The 19,596-nt window shown below is 34.7% G+C and overlaps 1 protein-coding gene across 6 annotated transcripts in view; it reads left to right on the top strand.

Moving 5' to 3' along the window:
• Positions 1 to 12,588, top strand: part of LOC107644837 (vacuolar protein sorting-associated protein, putative (DUF1162)) — a 29,363-nt gene extending 16,775 nt beyond the window's left edge. For all 6 annotated transcript variants that reach the window (XM_088489139.1, XM_088489141.1, XM_088489142.1 and 3 more), the window contains 21 exons: positions 452 to 1,024; positions 1,120 to 1,191; positions 1,284 to 1,688; positions 2,040 to 2,229; positions 2,318 to 3,086; positions 3,367 to 3,483; positions 4,341 to 4,614; positions 6,646 to 6,759; positions 6,845 to 6,928; positions 7,574 to 7,624; positions 7,703 to 7,882; positions 7,958 to 8,268; positions 8,382 to 8,732; positions 8,828 to 8,891; positions 9,812 to 9,958; positions 10,170 to 10,274; positions 10,367 to 10,477; positions 10,552 to 10,656; positions 11,055 to 11,124; positions 11,247 to 11,943; positions 12,251 to 12,588. In XM_088489139.1, the coding sequence (XP_088345265.1) occupies positions 452 to 1,024; positions 1,120 to 1,191; positions 1,284 to 1,688; positions 2,040 to 2,229; positions 2,318 to 3,086; positions 3,367 to 3,483; positions 4,341 to 4,614; positions 6,646 to 6,759; positions 6,845 to 6,928; positions 7,574 to 7,624; positions 7,703 to 7,882; positions 7,958 to 8,268; positions 8,382 to 8,732; positions 8,828 to 8,891; positions 9,812 to 9,958; positions 10,170 to 10,274; positions 10,367 to 10,477; positions 10,552 to 10,656; positions 11,055 to 11,124; positions 11,247 to 11,943; positions 12,251 to 12,287 (4,827 nt within the window). In that variant the 3' untranslated portion in view covers positions 12,288 to 12,588. The remainder of the gene's footprint in view (positions 1 to 451; positions 1,025 to 1,119; positions 1,192 to 1,283; positions 1,689 to 2,039; positions 2,230 to 2,317; positions 3,087 to 3,366; positions 3,484 to 4,340; positions 4,615 to 6,645; positions 6,760 to 6,844; positions 6,929 to 7,573; positions 7,625 to 7,702; positions 7,883 to 7,957; positions 8,269 to 8,381; positions 8,733 to 8,827; positions 8,892 to 9,811; positions 9,959 to 10,169; positions 10,275 to 10,366; positions 10,478 to 10,551; positions 10,657 to 11,054; positions 11,125 to 11,246; positions 11,944 to 12,250) is intronic.
• The last annotated feature ends 7,008 nt before the right edge of the window (positions 12,589 to 19,596 follow it).

Raw genomic sequence — 19,596 nt, forward strand, 5'->3', positions numbered from 1 at the left:
GTGGCCTTCAAACTTGATATCATTTGTCTTCCTCTCTATCTTTCCTCTTCTTTCTTTTTTTTCCCCCTTTTTTAGGAATCTATTTTCTGACATGACTATAATTCATCTCTATGGAAAATTGTGAAATTGACTGGATCAGGTGCTTTCTTTTTTGCTCCCAGATGATCATGTTGATCCTGTAGATATATTAGTAGTTAGTGCATAATATTCAGTGTCATAAATTCTTTTGTTACAATAATTCCAATTGTTCTTAAAATGATGTCTCTTTTGAATGACTGAATAAATTGGCGGATTTCAGTCTTGTTAATCTACACTTACTGTTCTGTTTGGTAGTTTTTTGATATGCTAATGTTTATCAATACTTGGTGTGGGATTTGACTGTGTGTAACTTGAGGTTACCACCATGAAGAAGTTACCCTGGAGTTTCAATGGTGAGGTGTGTTTCTTGCAGTGTGTTTCACGCACAACTGAGATGCTCTTGGATGTGCTGGGGCTGGTAGGATTGAATAATTATGATGGCAACAAACTTATCCATTCGCCATATGCTGAGCTCATGTGTACGAGAAGATGTGGTGCTCCCTATGTCCTACAAAACCTAACTTCTGTTCCTCTTCTATATCATGTATATCATGGTCCTTTAAATCCTGATGAACTTTATGATTCCAATGAGAAATATGGAAAATATGTAAACCCAGGTTCCACAATTCCAATATACATGGATGAAAACACTGAAGAGCGGCTTTCACGTTACAGGCCTTCTCATTCTTCTGATAGTCTAAATGATCAGAGGCTAAATGGTTTTGCTCATCATTATATAACTGTGCAGCTTGAAGGAACACCTATGCCATCTAACCCAATGTCAATGGATTTAGTAGGAGTTACATACTTTGAGGTTAATTTCTCCAAGACATACAATGAAAATGACGAGGATGGTAGAATGAGTACAGGGCCTACTTTCATTGTTCCCGTTGTTTTTGACGTTTCAGTGCTGCGCTATAGCAAGTTAATTCGAATATACTCCACTGTATGTACAAAGTGATAATATTAAATTTTTTTCAGAAAAAACTGTGAATTTTCCATATACCTCATTCTGTTTCCTTATATGATATTCACTGACAGGTTGTACTCCAAAATGCAACTTCTATTCCTCTTGAGCTGCGGTTTGATATTCCATTTGGTGTGTCACCGACGGTACATAAGTTTCTCCGTGTACAACTCAATTTTGTTATTGCATATTTTTAGATGTTATATTGCTTCAATGATGTATCATTAAATTACTTCAGATATTAGATCCGATACACCCAGGGAAACAGTTACCACTTCCACTGCACTTGGCTGAAGCTGGTTTTGTAAGGTGGCGGCCTATGGGGAGCTCTTATTTGTGGAGTGAAGCTCACAACCTCTCAAATCTCCTATCAGTGAATAGCAGAGTAGGAAATTTAAAATCATTTGTCTGCTATCCATCTCACCCAAGTAGTCATCCATTTCGTTGCTGCCTATCAGTTAAGAATATCAGCTTGACTTCATCTGGTTGGATGAACAGTAATATCTCTGCAGATGATGAAAAAAAGCGTTATATTCATCACTTGATCCTAAGTGCTCCTTTAATAATTAGCAACTACCTTCCTAAGGAAGTTTTGTTGGTTAGTGAAAGTTCAGGGGTAAATCATACTGTGAGGGTTTCAGAGGTTTGTGATGGTTGTTTCTTTATTTTGTGATAGTCGTTTGGGTGGAGTCTATGGTGAATATAATTATAGTGGCTACGGTGGCTATACATCTTTGACAACACTTAAAAAGTGTTGCTAAAAGGTCATATTTTTTTTTTATATTTTTGCAACAATTTTTATTTTTGTTTTTCAAATTAGAAAGTGTTTTCAAATATTATAAAAACGTCACTTTAATTTTAACAACACTTTTGAAGGGTTACCAAATTTGTATAGTCACTGAAGCCACTATAATGATAGCCATCATAGCATGCACCTAGTTGTTTGTTTCTTTATCTTTGACAGGCTAAAATTTCACAACATTTTGCTGTCTAGGTGGAAACTTCTGTTTATCATATTGATCCCTCTCATGATCTAGGAGTGGAGATCTGCATTGACGGATTTAAACATTCTGATTTCAAGTTTCCTCGTTTAGAAAATTTCTGCACTCTGGCCAAGTTCAGTGAAACTGAAACCAAGTTTTCACTGTCTGAAACCCTGATATTTGAACCAACTAATTCAGACGGTAACTTTTTCTTGTGTAGTTTTTTTTTTCTTTTGTTTAATGTATTGTGAATGCATCTTTATAATTATTTTCTTCGTCTCTCCTATAGGTCATATGTATGTTACAGTGGAGAAGGTGATAGATGTATATTCTGGTAGCAGGGAAGTAATAATATATGTTCCTTTCATCTTATATAACTGCATGGGTTTTCCTATGTGTATAAAAGAAACAACTAGTGGGTCAAATCAGAGGGGATTTGTTATTCCTTCGTATTATGATTTTTGTGAAAACGAAACAATTTCTACAAAAAAGGATGGTCTCTCTCTCCTGTCATCCAGCCATGAGTTACATGCTGAAGTTCCTCTTAACCCAAGGAGTTTTTTGAAGAATCATACCATCTCATGCAGAGAGGATGTTACTGCAAACACTCCGAGCTTCCCAGGTAGTTCCTTATTATTCTCTGGTAACTACCATGGAAGTTTAGGAAGACAACGAAGGAAAAGTGGTTCTACAAATGGGATTTCATCTTTAGGAAGATCGAAGAATACAGCCATCTCCATTATCCAGTCAACTTGGAAGGATTTTGGTTCCGGTAATCAGGAGCATGGAAAGGTTGGGCCATGTATGTATTCTCCTGCCGCTAATTCTGCTATAAATGAGATTTTGGTTAAATTAAGTAGATATTTCCCTGGAGATGCTAGCGAACAGTTGCCATTTTCTTTGTGGTCAAGTCCATTTTCTCTGCTACCACCAAGTGGTTCAAGTACGATTCTTGTTCCTCAGTTAGCGTCAAATTCTGCATTCATTGTAGCTGTGACTTCTAACACAATTGGTGAACAATATACTGGGAGGACAAATGCAATCACTTTCCAGCCTAGGTAACATACTTTGTGGATATTGTGATTGTTAAAGTCTATCATTGGAGCTTAAGCTTAAGCTTTTTTAAGATGGTTGGTCCAGTGGCATAAGAGTTAAGCCTGCTTGACGAAGTGGTTAGGAGTTTTATACTTATTAATCTATAATACTCTTAATTAAACTTCAATTATGTTAGCCATATTGACTCATTTTGTTCCCTATTTAATTTGAAATGGTGTTGGTAGATGAGGATGTACATATAGTGTCAGCCTATCTCGTTATTGAATAGTTTTTAATCTGCAGATTTGTAATCAGCAATGCATGCAGCAAGGAAATATCTTACAAACAGAAGGGAACTGATGTAATTTTTTATTTAGGAATAGGGGAACATGCTCATCTTCATTGGACAGATATGACTAGGTATGTGTCTTGGTCAATTTGAATTTTGTCTCTGTTGGAAATTGCTAGTTGGAAGACTTGTATATTTCTGCATGAGTGGTGATATTTACCTATACATAAAATGATAAGGTACTAGCGAGGTCTTGTGAAAGGCTCATGAATTTGATGCATTAGTTATATTGGCAACTGATTTTTTGTCCAACTCATTACATGAATAGATACACATACCTGATTAGCCAGCTATTGATTGGTACATTTCTATACTAAATTTTATGGAACACTTTGTTTTGCAACCGTAGATCAGTTTTTCCTGACTTTTATTGCTGGTGTTGGGAGAACGAATGAAGCCAGATCTTTGTGGCATTGTTACATATATGCCACTGTTTCAAGTATTTTTTTAGAATAAACTTTTGGACAAGTTTGGTTTGTAGGAATAGGATTAGATTTAGTTATATTTGGTATAAACCTCATAATCTTTTTAGAGGAATATAGTTGAGAGATTGGGAAGCTGTGGTCTAGCCTTATCGTTGATATTTATTAAGTTTGCTCCTGTTAGAAGGATTTCTTGTCGGTCCATCTTCTTGACTTCTTCCTTCACTCTCTCTAACTTCTTGTTCAGAAAATCTAGGGCCTCTATGATGCCTGTAATTTTTGTTTTGAAAAGTCTTTAGCTAGTTTCTCTATTTGAATATTCCATTTGCAGTTAGTGGAATCAGCATGCAATCGAAAATGCTTCCATTACTAAATATTCAATTTATGTGATTCATTCATTCTCTTGCACTGTTTTCCTTCCTGTTTTCTTTTCTTCCTGTTTATTTTTTAGTTTTATCTCATTATTCCACTTATGTAAACTAGTCATATTCTAATATATGCTACAGGGAGCTGCTTGTCTCAATTTGTTACAATGAATCAGGATGGCAGTGGTCTGGAAGCTTTTTGCCAGATCATCTAGGTGATACACAACTGAAAATGAGGAACATTGTTTTTGGCACTTCAGACATGATTCGAGTTGAGGTGCAGAATGCTGACATATCAATGGGGGATGAAAAAATAATTGGAAGCATTAAGGGAAACTCAGGCACCAACTTGATTCTTTTGTCGGATGATGATACAGGGTATATGCCATACAGAATTGATAATTTCTCCAAGGAGGTTGGTCTCTATTCTCTGTTTCATTATTACACCATGTGGAATTTAAATAATTTGGAATCTGAAGGTTACTGCTATTAAAATCTGATTTTGGATTGTTTTCCCTCTTTGTTATGCATGTCAATATGCATTCTCTGATTTCTTTATCGTTTCATGTGAATGCCTACTATTGTTATGATTTAATGCTTTTTTTGACTGTCATTTCATGGTTCTTGCTTGTGAATTAAGTCTTTTAATCATTCTGTATGGTTCAATTTAATGGTTCCTTGGATAGACAGATTAAAGCCATTTCAGGGAACAGTAGCTCTGTAAGATATGAAATACTTATTGTCTTTATACAGTTAATGTTCAATAAGTAATACCTAGGTTAATATTGGACGATTAATACATATTCAGGAATGGACGAGTCTTGGTAATCTCATAAGAAAGAACATCAGTTTGGCAACAAAATTGCTATGGCTTTTACCTTTAGAGCCCCATTCTTTATGGCATCAGGTATATGGCATGAACGGAAATGGATGGGATGCAAATCCTGCTAGTGATTATGCTACCTTAAACCCTTTCCTTTCTCTAAAAGTAAGGATAGTTCTCATTTTCTCTTGTTGGAAGATAATTGAAAAGGTGTTTCTCCTTTTTATATGTCATTTTCCTGTCTTTATTGCCTATTCTGTTTACATAACTCTCCTATAAGAATTTTTACAGGCTTCCTATTCTTGGAACATCCACTTTTTTCAGAACCTTAGTGATAGAGAGTCCTCTGAGTTAGGCAATGTTTTGGGCTGCTTGATAATGCTACTGTCTTCTAACCCTGATAAAAGTTATGGTTGCTTGATACATCTATGTGCATATATGCAACTATCTGGAGTATTTGCCTAGAATGCAACTTATGCTCTTTTAATGATAGATTTTCAGGGGAAGTTGTTGTATGAAATAGAATAGGTACCAAGCCTTATATGGTGTAAACTTCCTGGGCACTTCAGAGAACTTTCCCTCTCAGACATGTTGAGAGATTGGAAGGCCACGGATCATTAATGTTTTTTTTTTTTTGTAGTATTTTAGTCTGCTGGAGATATATTTTCGTTGGCTTCTTTGTACCTTTTCTTCCAATCTTAATGAAATTTGATTTTTTATCAAAATGGTAAAAAATAAATAAATACAACAACAACAACAACAACAACAAAGCCTTGTCTTACTAGGTGGAGTCGGCTACATGGATCAAACGACGTCATTGAACTCTATCAGTCTATCATGCATCATGTCTATAGAGAGACCGTTTACATGTAGAGAGAGTTTGACCACTTTATGGATCGTCTTTCTAGGTCTTCCTCTGCCTTTTACCCATTGTCCATCTTCCATCTCATCCACCCTCCTGATTGGGTGCTTTGTCGGTCTTCTTCTCACATGTCCAAACCACCTGAGACGCGATTCTACCATCTTTTTCACAATAGGTGCTACTCCAACTCTCTCTCTTATATCTTCGTTTCTTATTCTATCTAATCGCATATGATCACTCATCCATCTCAACATCTTCATCTCTGCAACACTTAATTTATGTTCGTGTTCTCCTTTGGTCGCCCAACACTCTGTACCATAAAGCATAGCCAGTCTGATAGCAGTGCAATAACCTTTAAGTTTTAAATGAACCTTTTTGTCACATATAAAACCAGACGCACTCTGCTATTTTGACCAACCTGCTTGGATCCTATAATTTGCATCCTGCTCAATCTCTCCATTATCCTGTATGATGCACCCAAGATACTTAAAACTTTTAACTTTTCGTAAGATGTTTTAAATAAATAAATATCCAGGTTTTGTAAAATTTTTTCCAATATGCAAAACCAACTGAAAAGTAATTCCATTTATTTCACAGAAACAGCACTTATAATTCCTTTATAATTGGTGCTTTATTAATTCTGATTTGTGCTAGCTTTTCTTACTTCCTGCAGTTATTAAAGACAAGCACTAAATATGCGTGAGCTGCTTTATTGTAATGGTTGTTGAAATTTACTATTTTCTTTCTTGGCTATGTTATAGAGATTGCGAATATATCAGCAGAAATGTGAAATGTTTGACACAGTCATTCACTCATACAGTTCTTACCCTTACACTTGGGATGAACCCTGCTATCCTCATCGTCTTACAGTCGAGGTAACGCTTTTCTCATTTCAATTTAGAAAGGTTTATGGAAACTTCCAATTACTTTACTTAGGGATGATTGCTTTAAAAACGGAAGGTACCTGGAGAGCGAGTTTTGGGATCATATGCCCTTGATGATGTAAAAGAATATAGGCCTGTATGTTTGCCGCCAACCTCCGAGGTAAACCATTTTACCCTTCTACATTATGTTCCTATTGTACAACTTCGTCAATTGTTACAAACTTTGAGCAGCTAAATTTTTTAGCAATGAGGTTTGGTATTTGCTTTCTAGTTAAAGGATCTTAACCTTTTGTGTTGAGTTCTCTTCTCCTCTCATGTTCTTTTGTCATTATTTTCCAACGCTGTTTGAGTGTGCCATCAGCAATTTGGACTTGATTTATTTTGACAGTGAGCAGTTTTGAACCATCGTAATATCTCTAGTTTTGGTTTTGTGCTTGTGGGTACTCTATGAAGTAATTTACTTGTTACAAAAATTGATGCATAGATATGGGGGAGTCAGAGAGATTTACATATGATTTCTATTTATTGTGATGGGTATCCGATAGTCTGCAAAGGAAGGTTTAGTGGAAGGTTTCATCTGTATTCCATCTGAAGCTGTATCTTGTTACCCTAGTCCTTAATGCAATTATTAAAAATAAAAATAAAATAAAATAAATAGTTAAGTTCCGTCTCACAATGCATTGCTTTTTGCAAATGACAGTTTATCTCATGCATAATATTAGTTGAAGTCTAGAGAATTTATCAATAAAAGAGTCATTTATCCAAGTCTAATTTCTAAAGTAGCTTATTTACATGTTTATTGAAGAAACCAGAAAGGACTTTCTTTTTATCAGTGCATGCAGAGGGAGCAACAAAGGTAATTCGATGGTGGTTTTGATTTCAAATAATTTCGAACTCAGCGCTTCCTCTCGATGACGATGTGTAATATTTGCAGGTCCTCAGTATTCTCGATTCAAATTATCATATTTTTAATGATGTTAAAAAATCAGATATCCGACAAACTGCAGATAAAAGGTTATATGATCACAAACAAGTTAAGCTGTCAGAGTACAAGGAAAAAATATCAATTTTTATTCCGTGTATTGGAATATCTTTGATTAATTCATACTCACAGGTGTGCATGCTATAAACTTTCATTTAGTATCCGGTTTCTATTCAACCTCTCATAATAGTACTGTTATTTCTGTAGGAATTGCTTTTTGGCTGTATTAAGGATATACAAATTGAGCTACTGCAGAGTTTGGATCGTCAAAGCCTTTCCTTGCAGATAGCCTTCTTACAAATTGACAACCAGTTGCGCTCCACTCCATATCCTGTTATGTTGTCATTTGATAGTGGATACAAGTCCTGTGCTGCTGACAACGTGAAATATAGGGATGATGTTGGGGGGAAAAGAATTGAAAAGTTAAATCAGATTTCTATTCCCGTGTTTAGCCTAGAAATATCGAAGTGGAGGAAGAAAGACATTTCGTTTATTTCATTTGAATACATAAAATTGAGGTTACTATCTCCCAAGTTTGATGTTTTTTTTTTTTTTTCAGTTTATATTACTGGTACCTCTTGGTGTTAATATACTTTCAGTCTAATAATCATAATGTGCTGTGTACTTGCAGGATGGCAGATTTCCGTCTTGAGATTGAACAAGAAGTCATATTAAGCTTGTTTGAGTTCTTCACAAATATCACTTGTGGGATGCAATGTGGAATCATGGCATCTTCAGATCACTATGAGGGAGCATCACTAAAGGATTCCTCCTTTGTTCAGACTGAGAAATTGAGATTAACTACTGACCAATGTCCTCCAAGAATTGATTCCTTTTTCAATGGAAAATCAAAAAAAAATGTGGCATTGCCTTCCATCACTCCAATTGGGGCCCCTTGGCAGGATATTTATCTTTTGGCAAGAACCCAGAAGAAAGTTTATATTGAAATTCTTGAATTGGCACCAATCAAAATGACTTTGAGGTAAAATGTACATTGCCATGTTTATTCTAACAGTATTTTTCTGTTCTTTTGTTCATTACTTACATATTGACTTGGTATAAATAATATGTTTGTAGTTTTTCTAGTGCCCCATGGATGCTTCACAATCGGATCCTGACATCCAAGGAATTTCTTATCCATGTAAGTAACATTTTTTGAAATTATCCTTTTCTATCCAAAACTAATTCTATTGTGATACTGGTGACTGCTGGCTCCATAGCAAGAGCATGAATGAAATTGAATAAGAGTTAAATTTCTAGTTCAACATAAATCTTGTGTGAATGGTCATGTTATGAGAGGTCTTTCATTTGCCTCTTCTCTATAGCTTTATCTTTTGGAGAAAATGGTTCTTGCCAGTTGCCATTCACATTGTCATTCTCTGCATGTATAACATCTTTTAATTGTTAAGCTTAAGTTTCAGAGTGTTAGGAGTTCACTATTTTTTACCTGGCCTCTATTATTTTTCCGTTCTCTCTTTTATTTAGGCAGACTTCGAGTCCTTGTAAAATATTCTCCTCATCATTAAGGTTTCAATTTCAAGGATTCTATACCCATTAGTGAGCATTTGGTCTGTGAAAATATACACTTTTCACATATGGAAATATAAAGTTCAGACTCATGACGAAACCAAGGAAATTCTACACCAAGAAGCCTGCTACTGAATTTTGGGGGAAAAAATGATAATTCTATTTTACATATGTAACTTCTCCGCAAGAATTGTCTCCTAAGTTTCCAAATTTTTATGAGTGGTTATGTTATGTGCCTGGAGGTGATTAGTGTGAGAGGTAGAATAAAAGTGGACAAATGAGTGAAGGAGTGTACATTTTATAAGTGTGGTGCACACGGTGTAGTTAGTGGCCAAGGGTGCAGTGGCGCCTCAGGAATTTTAAGGGATTCTGAGTGTGACAGTACACCAATTCTAAGAATAGATTTTCATAAGGTTTTTCTTATCAACATGGTTTTTTCTAGATATCTTTGATTAATTTTATGATGATACTAAGGTTCCTCACATTTTCTTCTACATTAGATAGTATTTTCTAACAGATTATGATTAATTTCAGCGAGGTCTAATGGCTCTTGCTGATGTTGAGGGGGCTCAAATTTATTTGAAGGATTTAAGTATTGCTCACCACATGGCCAGTTGGGAATCTATTCAGGAGATTCTAATTAGGCATTACAACCGCCAACTACTTCATGAGATCTACAAGGTAAAATGTTAATTGAATTAATTCATATAGCAAACTGCTTATGGTTTCTTCCTTCTGCAGGTTATAAATATAAAGTATTATTGATTAACAATACCATGAATGTTCTTTTATTAAGTTTGTAATTTCCATTGTAGTATATTGCATTTCTTTATGCAACGTTGTGTCACATGTTCAACAGCCTTTCACCCTTTCCTGCTTTCTAAATTTGCAGGTGTTTGGTTCTGCTGGTGTCATTGGTAATCCCTTGGGTTTTGTGAGAAGCATGGGTCTTGGCATTAGAGATTTCTTATCAGTGCCTGCAAAGAGCATTATGCAGGTAAAAGTTTAAATTCTGCTTCCTTACTTGTTTTCAATTATCTTAGATACTCAATTAACTAATGGATTTAGCACTATTGGTATAACCTTCAGAGTCCCACCGGACTTGTTACGGGCATGGCCCAGGGCACCTCTAGTCTTTTAAGCAACACAGTGTATGCCATCAGTGATGCGGCTTCCCAATTCAGTAAAGCTGCACGCAAGGTATTTCTTGCTTTGCTGCAATGATGATTCGATTTACTTTGTTTTTTTAACCATAGGGAACCTTTTACTTCCAGGGTATTGTTGCATTTACATATGACGACCAAGCAGTTTCACGTATGGAAAAACACCAGGCAACTGTAACCTCAGATAGCAAAGGCGTAATTAATGAAGTCTTAGAGGTTGGTTAATGATTTCATCATTTTCGTGTTATAGCATTCAATAAGAATATTGTGTTGCATGTTGTCCAAAGAGAAACCTTCAGCAGATGGATATGTTTCTTAAGCTTTTTCCCTTCAGGGGACAGGAATTTTTGCAGCTCCCCTTCCTACTACTAATGAGCCCTGCTTGATTACTTCTGCTCACACTTGACTTGATGGGTGCCATTGATCTTTGAATGTGTAGGATATAGGTTAGCATGGCAATTAACATGATTAGCATAATAGCATCTACATTGAAATTTACCTATGCAATTTAGTTGGATTTTCTTTTATGCCACTATTGGTTCTTCTTGATCTTTGTGTTAGCATAATTTTTTTATTGTGTAAATGCAAGTTGTCCTTAACTTTATTGTTTACAGGGGTTGACTGGTCTTCTCCAGTCACCTGTAAGAGGAGCTGAGAAGCATGGTCTCCCCGGTGTCCTCTCAGGTAAATCGAATTGAATTTTAGAGCAACTTGAAGAATGCCCTGTGATAATTTTTTCGTGAGATATGATATTACTTTTCTCCGGACTACTGACTACTTTTCTGTTTCAAATTTATTTACTGCAGGAGTTGCTTTAGGAATTACAGGACTAGTAGCAAAACCTGCTGCTAGTATACTCGAAGTTACCGGCAAAACTGCACTCAGTATTCGAAACCGCAGTAAGCCCAATCAATTGAGATCCCAATGCTTTAGGATCCGTCTTCCAAGGCCTCTGAGCCATGAACGTCCATTAAAACCTTATTCATGGGAAGAAGCTGTTGGGATATCCGTCCTTCTGGAGGCTGAGGATGGTCTAAAATTCAAAGACGAGAAGTTAGTGGCTTGCAAAGCCCTCAAAGAATCTGGTAAGTTTGTCGTCTTAACAGAGAGATTTGTATTGATTGTTTTCAGTCCTTGGTTAGTAACATTGAGCAAGCCTGAGTTCCCCGGCATCCCTGCTGATCTCGAGTGGATAATTGAATGGGAGATTGGATTGGAAAACATAGTATATGCTGACGCCGCTCAAGCGGTTGTACACATAGTTAGTAGCAGACCAGATTCCCTATTGAGACAAAATCACCATTCTCCTAAGCGAAGCAGCAGTAGAACCAGAGCTGTGCACTGGAACCATAATCCAACTCATCTTCCACTCCCCCAGACGAACTTGGAGCTATCATCTGAGGAAGATGCAACCAACTTGTTACAGCTTTTGTTGTCTGCCATTGAAGAATGGAAAGGCAAAGCTTCACACTGCGGGCGCATCCTGCATCGGGCTAATCTCAGGTATGTTACTTTCTACTGGAAGTTTGAGTAGTTGCACGATGTACAATGTCTATCTCATAGAGGGTTCATATAGTTCTGGATAACCGGGTCTCATCTCATGTTTTGCCAAGTTTAAAAAAAAGAAAAAAGAATACACATTAATCTCCTCATTTGCATTTCTATGGGCCTAATTTTCTTGCACACATCATAGATGCATCTCTGAAAAAATTTTGCTGTTGTCTTTCGGGAGATAACACACTCAGTATCACATTGTCCATGTATTCAATTAATTGTTATGGCACCCTCCATAAACTCGTATTCTGTCCAGGACCAAAAATGAAGCAAACGTGAAAGAGGGGATGTGATTCTTCTATATTTGGGAGAGCAATTCAACCACACTGAGCAGAGATTTTGCTGAATTTTCTCTACTTGTAATTATTCTTGTACATTATATGTTTATATTTTGTTTATGTCCTTGCTCCCCATTTGTTCTTGAGAGTAAATATTTCCCATAGTTGTATAGAATAGTGGTTATTATTTTGTTTTTATAATCCTTGTAATTATTGGGTGTTTCATTTGCTTGTGTTTGTCCCATTTTTGGAAGTATAGTCATGGATGTACAAGGTGTGATAGATCATATATAGGAAGATTTTATTTAAGGCTTAATTAACTCCATGCATTTAGCGTGAAACATAACTTGTTGACTTGGATTATTTTTACTAATTATGTGCAACAATTTGTTTAAAACTTGCTTCGATCACATAAAATGAAATTCCAAGTTGGAACACTAAACTATTAAACTCAACGTTCAATGGTTATGTTTTACGTATTTTGTTTGTTTGGAGATTCATTTAATTGGGAATAATAAAAGAAATGAAAGGAAAATCGATCATCTCGTTTTGGTGCTAAGTTCCCGAGGATCGGTTTCGAATTGATTCCTACGTCTTGAGCATATATGCTTCAAAATTTGACGGTAAACTTAATCAGTAAAATGCTGTATTTTTGTGATTCGTAATACGTTACCATTGGATTTATCTGCTGTTAAATTTGATGGTAACAAGTCTTAAAATTCAAAGTGTGAACCTTCTCTCTTTTCATTTCAAAATCTCCTCTCTCTCAACTCTATTCTCCCACTCTCTCTAACCCTCTTCTTTCTGCGCTGCTGTGTTAGTGCTGTTGCCGTTGGCGCCTCTTAAACAGATGTCAGTCCATTATGAAATGATACTCCTATTATATATATTTTGAAAACTCTAAATTCTAATTCTACGACAGCAGAGGAATAAAATACTAGAATTTAAGATTTTTAAAATTAATATGTATAATAGAATTATTTTAGTCATTTTCTATAATAAGGGTATTATAGTTATTTTATATAAAAAATATTAATTTAGACCAATTCATGATTTGATTCACTACTTTTCAGTCAAATTAATTTGTCTGGCTTCATTTTGATAAAAATAATACGATTTAATCGATTATATATATTAAATTTTAATTACTAAAAAATATTTTAAAAAAATGATGTTTTAGATATCTTTATTTAAGTGGCTCTATGTGAATGTGCGTGTTAGTGTATCACTAACTTTTTATACGGGGAGCAAATTGAAATTGGGGAAAAAAGAATAATATATACAAGATAAATTATAAAATATTAAATGAAGAATGTTAAGGGGTCAGCAGATTTTGTGTTTTGTAATTATTAATTAGCCATCATTAATATTTTTAATAGTGTGAAATTATATCTAATGGTGTATGATTACTAACTTTTTTTAGATGGTTAAATGCTAGCCAGATTTTAATCCCCTCGACTTTCTTATATTAAATACTATTTTCCTATTTCTATTTTTGTTAATATTATCTTATATAATTTTTTCATTGTATATTTGTATTAGATTAGAAGCAACAATAACTAATTTAAGTTCGTCTAATCATTAATTTATTAGTTTGTTTAAGTAAATATTAAGAGTTCAAATCTTATTTTGTATATACAATAATTTATTAAATCGACATACTTTAAAATTTAAAGAATTCATCTTTAACTTGTCGAATTGAAAAATATGAGAAAGTTCAGGGGATCAGCAGTTTATTAAAATTTGGCCAGCATTTAACCAGCAAAAAGAAATTAAGCAATCCTACACTATTAGATGTAATCTCACACCATTAAAAACACTAATAATGGCTAATTGATGGCTAGAAATTACAAAACTTGCTGATCCCCTAACACTCCTAAAAAAATATTGTGAAAAATAAAAAAAATTAAAGATAATAGTATTTATTTTATATATATATAGTTTAACTTTAATATATATATTTAATTGTTTATTAGATTTATATATATTTAAATAATTATTTAAATTTATATGAGAATAGTTTTTTATATTAAAATATATTTTAATAAAGGTATGATTTAGAATATAAACAAATATTTAAATATAAAAAACTAATTAATATTTTTTAACTAGATAATTTTTTTTATCTCAAGTATAGTTGTCAGAACCGAATCGGTAATCGAATCGGTCAAACTACTAGTTTATTGGTTTATTAGTTCAACCGATAAATTACTGGCTGAGCTGATAGAACTAGTCTCACGTAAATAAAAAAAAGATAAAATATAAAATAATCAAAGAAATTAAAATTTGAAATACATATCTTTACTAATATAAAAAGAACTAATATAAAATTAAACATAAAATTTGTTAGTACTACTACAAGTATCTTAATTCGACACAATAAGAATAACCATTATATTAGTACATCACCTAATTAACTCACAAAGCTTATATCTGACTATAATATCAGTAGATTTTAAGTTTTAACACTAGCATTAAAAGTCAAAACAGATAACCTTAATCACAATACTAACATTGAAATAGATCAAGCAGATTAATAATTTTTTAGTGAAATCTATATTTATATTAATAATGGTACATAATTAAATATAATTAATTCAAAAAATAGAGAATACAAAATTAAATTAAATTAGATATCTATAAAATTACTTTGGAAGTGCACCCATAGGAAAGGATTGTCGGGAAAGTTTCATTAAGTTGACCTGGATTAGGCGATATAAAAATAATGTAGATTTGACTGATGTTGTTGCTATACAAAGGTATGTAAAAGCTTATATTATGATGTTGTTTGGCACGACATTGTTCTGTGACAAATCTGGCACCAGATCCATTGAAAATTTCTCCCGTTGTTCTGCGATTTTCACTAGGTAAGGGAATTTAGCTGGGGTTTGCCATGTCTTACCCATATGTATCGATCACTGTGTCAAGCATCACGTTTAGATTGTAAGGACATAGATGGTCCAGTGCTTCTTCTCCTCCAAATATGGGCTTGGAAGCAGATGCCTTTACTAGCTCCAATTCCTCAAACTCCACGGTTTTCACTAGTTTGCCGGTATGTGTTACTTTGTAATGTGGTGCATAGTTTCTTAAATTCATGATTTTTATTTGACTTAATTGATTTCGCATAATAACTTAGTTACTTGGAGCATTGAAATGTGTTTTGACAGGTGGGTTGATTGGACATCTCGATCGAATGATTATAGAAATTAGACAACACGACGGTTTAGGGAGTTATTGGACTCGGTGGATGATGCTGTTAGGGTATAGATTCATATATTAATTTATTTGTCATTTCATCTTCGTTTACAATCCTTAGTATCTGTTGAGATAAAATGTAGTTTTTTCCATATTGATGCAGTTTGTGTGGGATTTATACAATCAAGACAGGCTTTCTCCCTACCTGGTGCCGACCAATATCCGTCACGATGGATTACGTTGGAATGCAACGATTCCTTTGATCTCATTTGAGTGCATAGAGTGGCCTCCAACTGATAGGGTGACAAGACAGTTTTGGTATGCAACAAGGCATTCTGAGTGTCGCAAGGGATCTTGGCGGTGCACATAACAATGTGTTGATCGGACCGAAAAAAATTGAATTGGATTGTAGCACACAATAAGTGGATATCAATATGATAGGACCGAATTGAACGCCAACTTACGGATCTTAATCCAGTCATTACTTATCATGCGTATGAGTTTTATATGAGTTGGTATAGATGTCAATTTTCAAATCACTTGCTGTTGGCCGTAGTCAATGCTCCTGGTGAACAACTAGTGCCGCCACAGCCACAATCACAAGCACATCCACAAGAACAAGTTCATCAAGGTCCTGGGATGTCGTCTTCTAACCAAGTGGGCCAACAACAGTGGTTTATCCATGAAGAGGATCAAGCCACCATGAACCAAATTTAGAGGTTTCTTGATGATACAGATCAATCACAGTGGGGCAATTATCTAGATCAAAGTCAAATCTTCCAACTTGAAGACGATAGGCCATTTGATGTGGTGTCTGGCCGTATGTCCTTAGATTTGAGACTTCACATGCCATTGATGTATGGGCATTCTGGGGATCCATCTAGGTGGTTCATTTCTCCTTTGACTCAAGAAGGAGTAAGCTCGGTCGAGGCGTTAAATTTGTTGATCCTGCAGTTCCTAGTGGGATCATACCTCGTTTTGATCTTAACATAGTTGCAGTAACAATTCAGGCGGAGGACGAGGAGCCGGAGGTAGGTTGTGGAAAAAGGTCAGGTAGCCTGCCAGAGGCTTGCAGCCTGACCTGTTATAAAATAGGCACAGACTCAGACTCTTGTAAAAGCCTTAATATGATAATAGGCCAGGACCAGGCCCACTAATTAGTCTTATTGACCTGTTAGGTATGCCTAGGTCTGTTAAAACATAATTAAATATATAAATAATTTTTTATTATTAACAAAATTATGAGATATTTTAAATTTATTATATTTTACTATAAATACTTTTATATATTTTAAATACTTTAAAAGTTTAAAAATTCTTATAAATATGACATATTACATATAAATATTTTTTGTAAAAAAAAAATGATAGGCCTTTTAACAGGTTTCAGGCCAAGCCTGGCTGAATAACAGGCCTGACTTAGTACTTTAAAAAAAGCCTATAGCAGGTTGCAGGCCAGGTTCAGGCCAATTAACTACATGGCAGGTCAGGCCTGTTAAGAGCAAAACCTAGCCTGGCCTGGCCTGTTTCCACACCTAGCCGGAGGTAGATGCCTTTATACGCACCCTAGTAAATGCACCTCGGGATAGGGTGGATGACAATGACGACGAGTGTAACACCCTAACTGTTAGCACCTCATGATCGTACTAAAAGTTCGAGCGCTACTTACCTCTAAACTTATTTTATTTTATACTATCTTTATTTAAGATTGAGCCTTTACGAATACGAACTAGAATCTTAATCAGGAAAACGAAAAATCTTCACTTTAAATCTCTTAATTACAAAAATATATATATTCACATAGCAATATATACATAGACTTATTCCAAGATCCTCAAATACAAGTCCTGTCCCTCTAAAAAGCCAAACAAAACAATAAATGACGAAGGAAAAATAAAATCTAAGATTAAACCAGAATCCAGAAAATACGAATACATGTATATAAAACTTTGTGGATTAGTCGCGGCTCCTTGCCAAGGGCTTCCTGAACCTGTTGCTGAAACAGAAGATCTGTAGGGGGTGAGAACGTCGTCCTCGCATGTTCTCAGTAGGGATAGCGAATGCCGTAAAAATATACAGAATAATATACAAATAGTTAATTCATAACCCGAAAACGGTTTTCTTTATTAAACCCTTGATATCCTTCTTAAGTCTTACCTAAAACCATGTAAAACCCTTTCTTTAAATCACATTACATAAAGAAAATCTGCGTCACATTAACAATTCGTCATCTCTTAACAATATTCCTCAATTATCGCAATATCTAAATAAGCCAGAATCGCAAATAATATACCTAAACTCAATCCACAAACATCAGCTCCCACTACATTATTAAGTCCACAGCACAAGTAAAATGTTGAATCAAGCATACAAGCAAGTCACCAAGACAACAGTACAATCACAAATAAACAAGATAAACAACCACAATCAAATGCAAATTCGCAAACAATATGATGCATGCCTTTCCTATGTAGGCCATGAGTTCACGCGTCAGTTGTCTACCCGCAACCCGACGTTACTCAGAGCAAACCCCGAATATGGTTTTTTACCGTGTCAGTCAGGCACAATTATCATCATGGGCGAACCCATATGTCAGTTAGGATATTTTGGCATCACGGTAGAAACGGGCTATTAGTTAGGTGAACATTCCTGCATTAGCAATATCAGGCTATTAGTTAGGCGGACACTTTCGCATTAGCAACCGTATGCTATCAGTCAGGCGGATATTCCCGCATTAGCAACCTTAGGCTATATGTTAGGCGGGTACTTCCGCATTAGCATTTTGGCACAAGACCTTTTTAACATACACTTTTCAAGTATCTATCTTATTCATTCTTTCTCATTTTTTTCCCTCTTAAGTATCTATTTCCTTCATTAGTTCTCATTTCCTTTCTTTTTATTATGCCTCCACATCACCAATTACATACCCACACCTCCGCATCAGCTACATTATTAAACGTACCTCTGCATCACCGCTTAATTGCACATACCTCCGCACCACCAAATAATCAATTACACCTCTGCATCACCACCTATTCACTCATCTATCATAACCTTAAATCAATTAGTTTCTAAATAATCAAAATTTTCAACGTTTAATAAAAAAATTTTCTTAATAAATCGAACTCAAATTATAACTTAAAACAAAAATCTTTTCTCAATAGATTAAACTTAAAACATAGTACTCTTCAAACATAAGGTTCTCAATAATCGACATATGATTCTAATTCTTGTAAATCATTTATAAACTCTCAGAATTACTACTTCTAATTAAGAAATCAATTTCCATTCACTCTCATAACCAAAAACTCAGTCACAAACACAGCCAATCACTCACAGCTAAAAAATCCAAACTCAATAACATTATAATTACTAATATATTGACAATTATTTACTATACTTTTGGACATCCTTAAATTGAAAACTGTTAATTTTAAAATAAAACCCTTACCTCCGTATGAAATCAAAATCAACGAAAGTTCTAGAGAAGCTTTCTAATTGAGTTACTGAAGAGAAAAGCGTCAGAAATCGTCTGTACCTCCTAGAACTCCAATTAGCCAAACTCAAGAGAAAGAGGAGCTACGTCGCCATCAATTTCTACCGGACAAAAATAACGCTAACATATAGAAAAAAAAAATACAAACACTTTTACTAGATTAAATTTTTTATTAAAATTATATATCACAAGAAATCAAAACCAAAAACTCGGAGGTTCCACGGTTTCTCTCTCTCACTCTTGGTCACTTCTCTTTTCTTTTCTTCCAACTTCAATTCGGTTAGGAGAGAGCCAGAAGATTAGATGGTAATTTGTGGTGATAAGCTTTGTTAGGTGTCATAGTTATATATATACATATATGTATTTAAGGCCACGTTTCCATTTCTTTCTTTTTCTCTCTTAATGGCCTCGGCCAATCCTTTTTCCTTGTGGCCTGGCCTTATGGAAACTAAATAATTATTAATGGTAATCATAAAGATCATTAACAATTTAGTTGTTAGGTGTCAAGAATAATAAATAAATAAAAGTATGTGTCGTTATTATATATGTATATATGCATGTTTGCTTTAATGATTTTGGCTAATTGAACGGAATTAAGTAACAATAATAATAAGGTAAATGCTAGCCAACCCC

The sequence above is a fragment of the Arachis ipaensis genome, chromosome B5 (genome assembly GCF_059453495.1).
Source record: "Arachis ipaensis isolate K30076 ecotype BB chromosome B5, ASM5945349v1, whole genome shotgun sequence".
Lineage (NCBI taxonomy): Eukaryota > Viridiplantae > Streptophyta > Magnoliopsida > Fabales > Fabaceae > Arachis > Arachis ipaensis.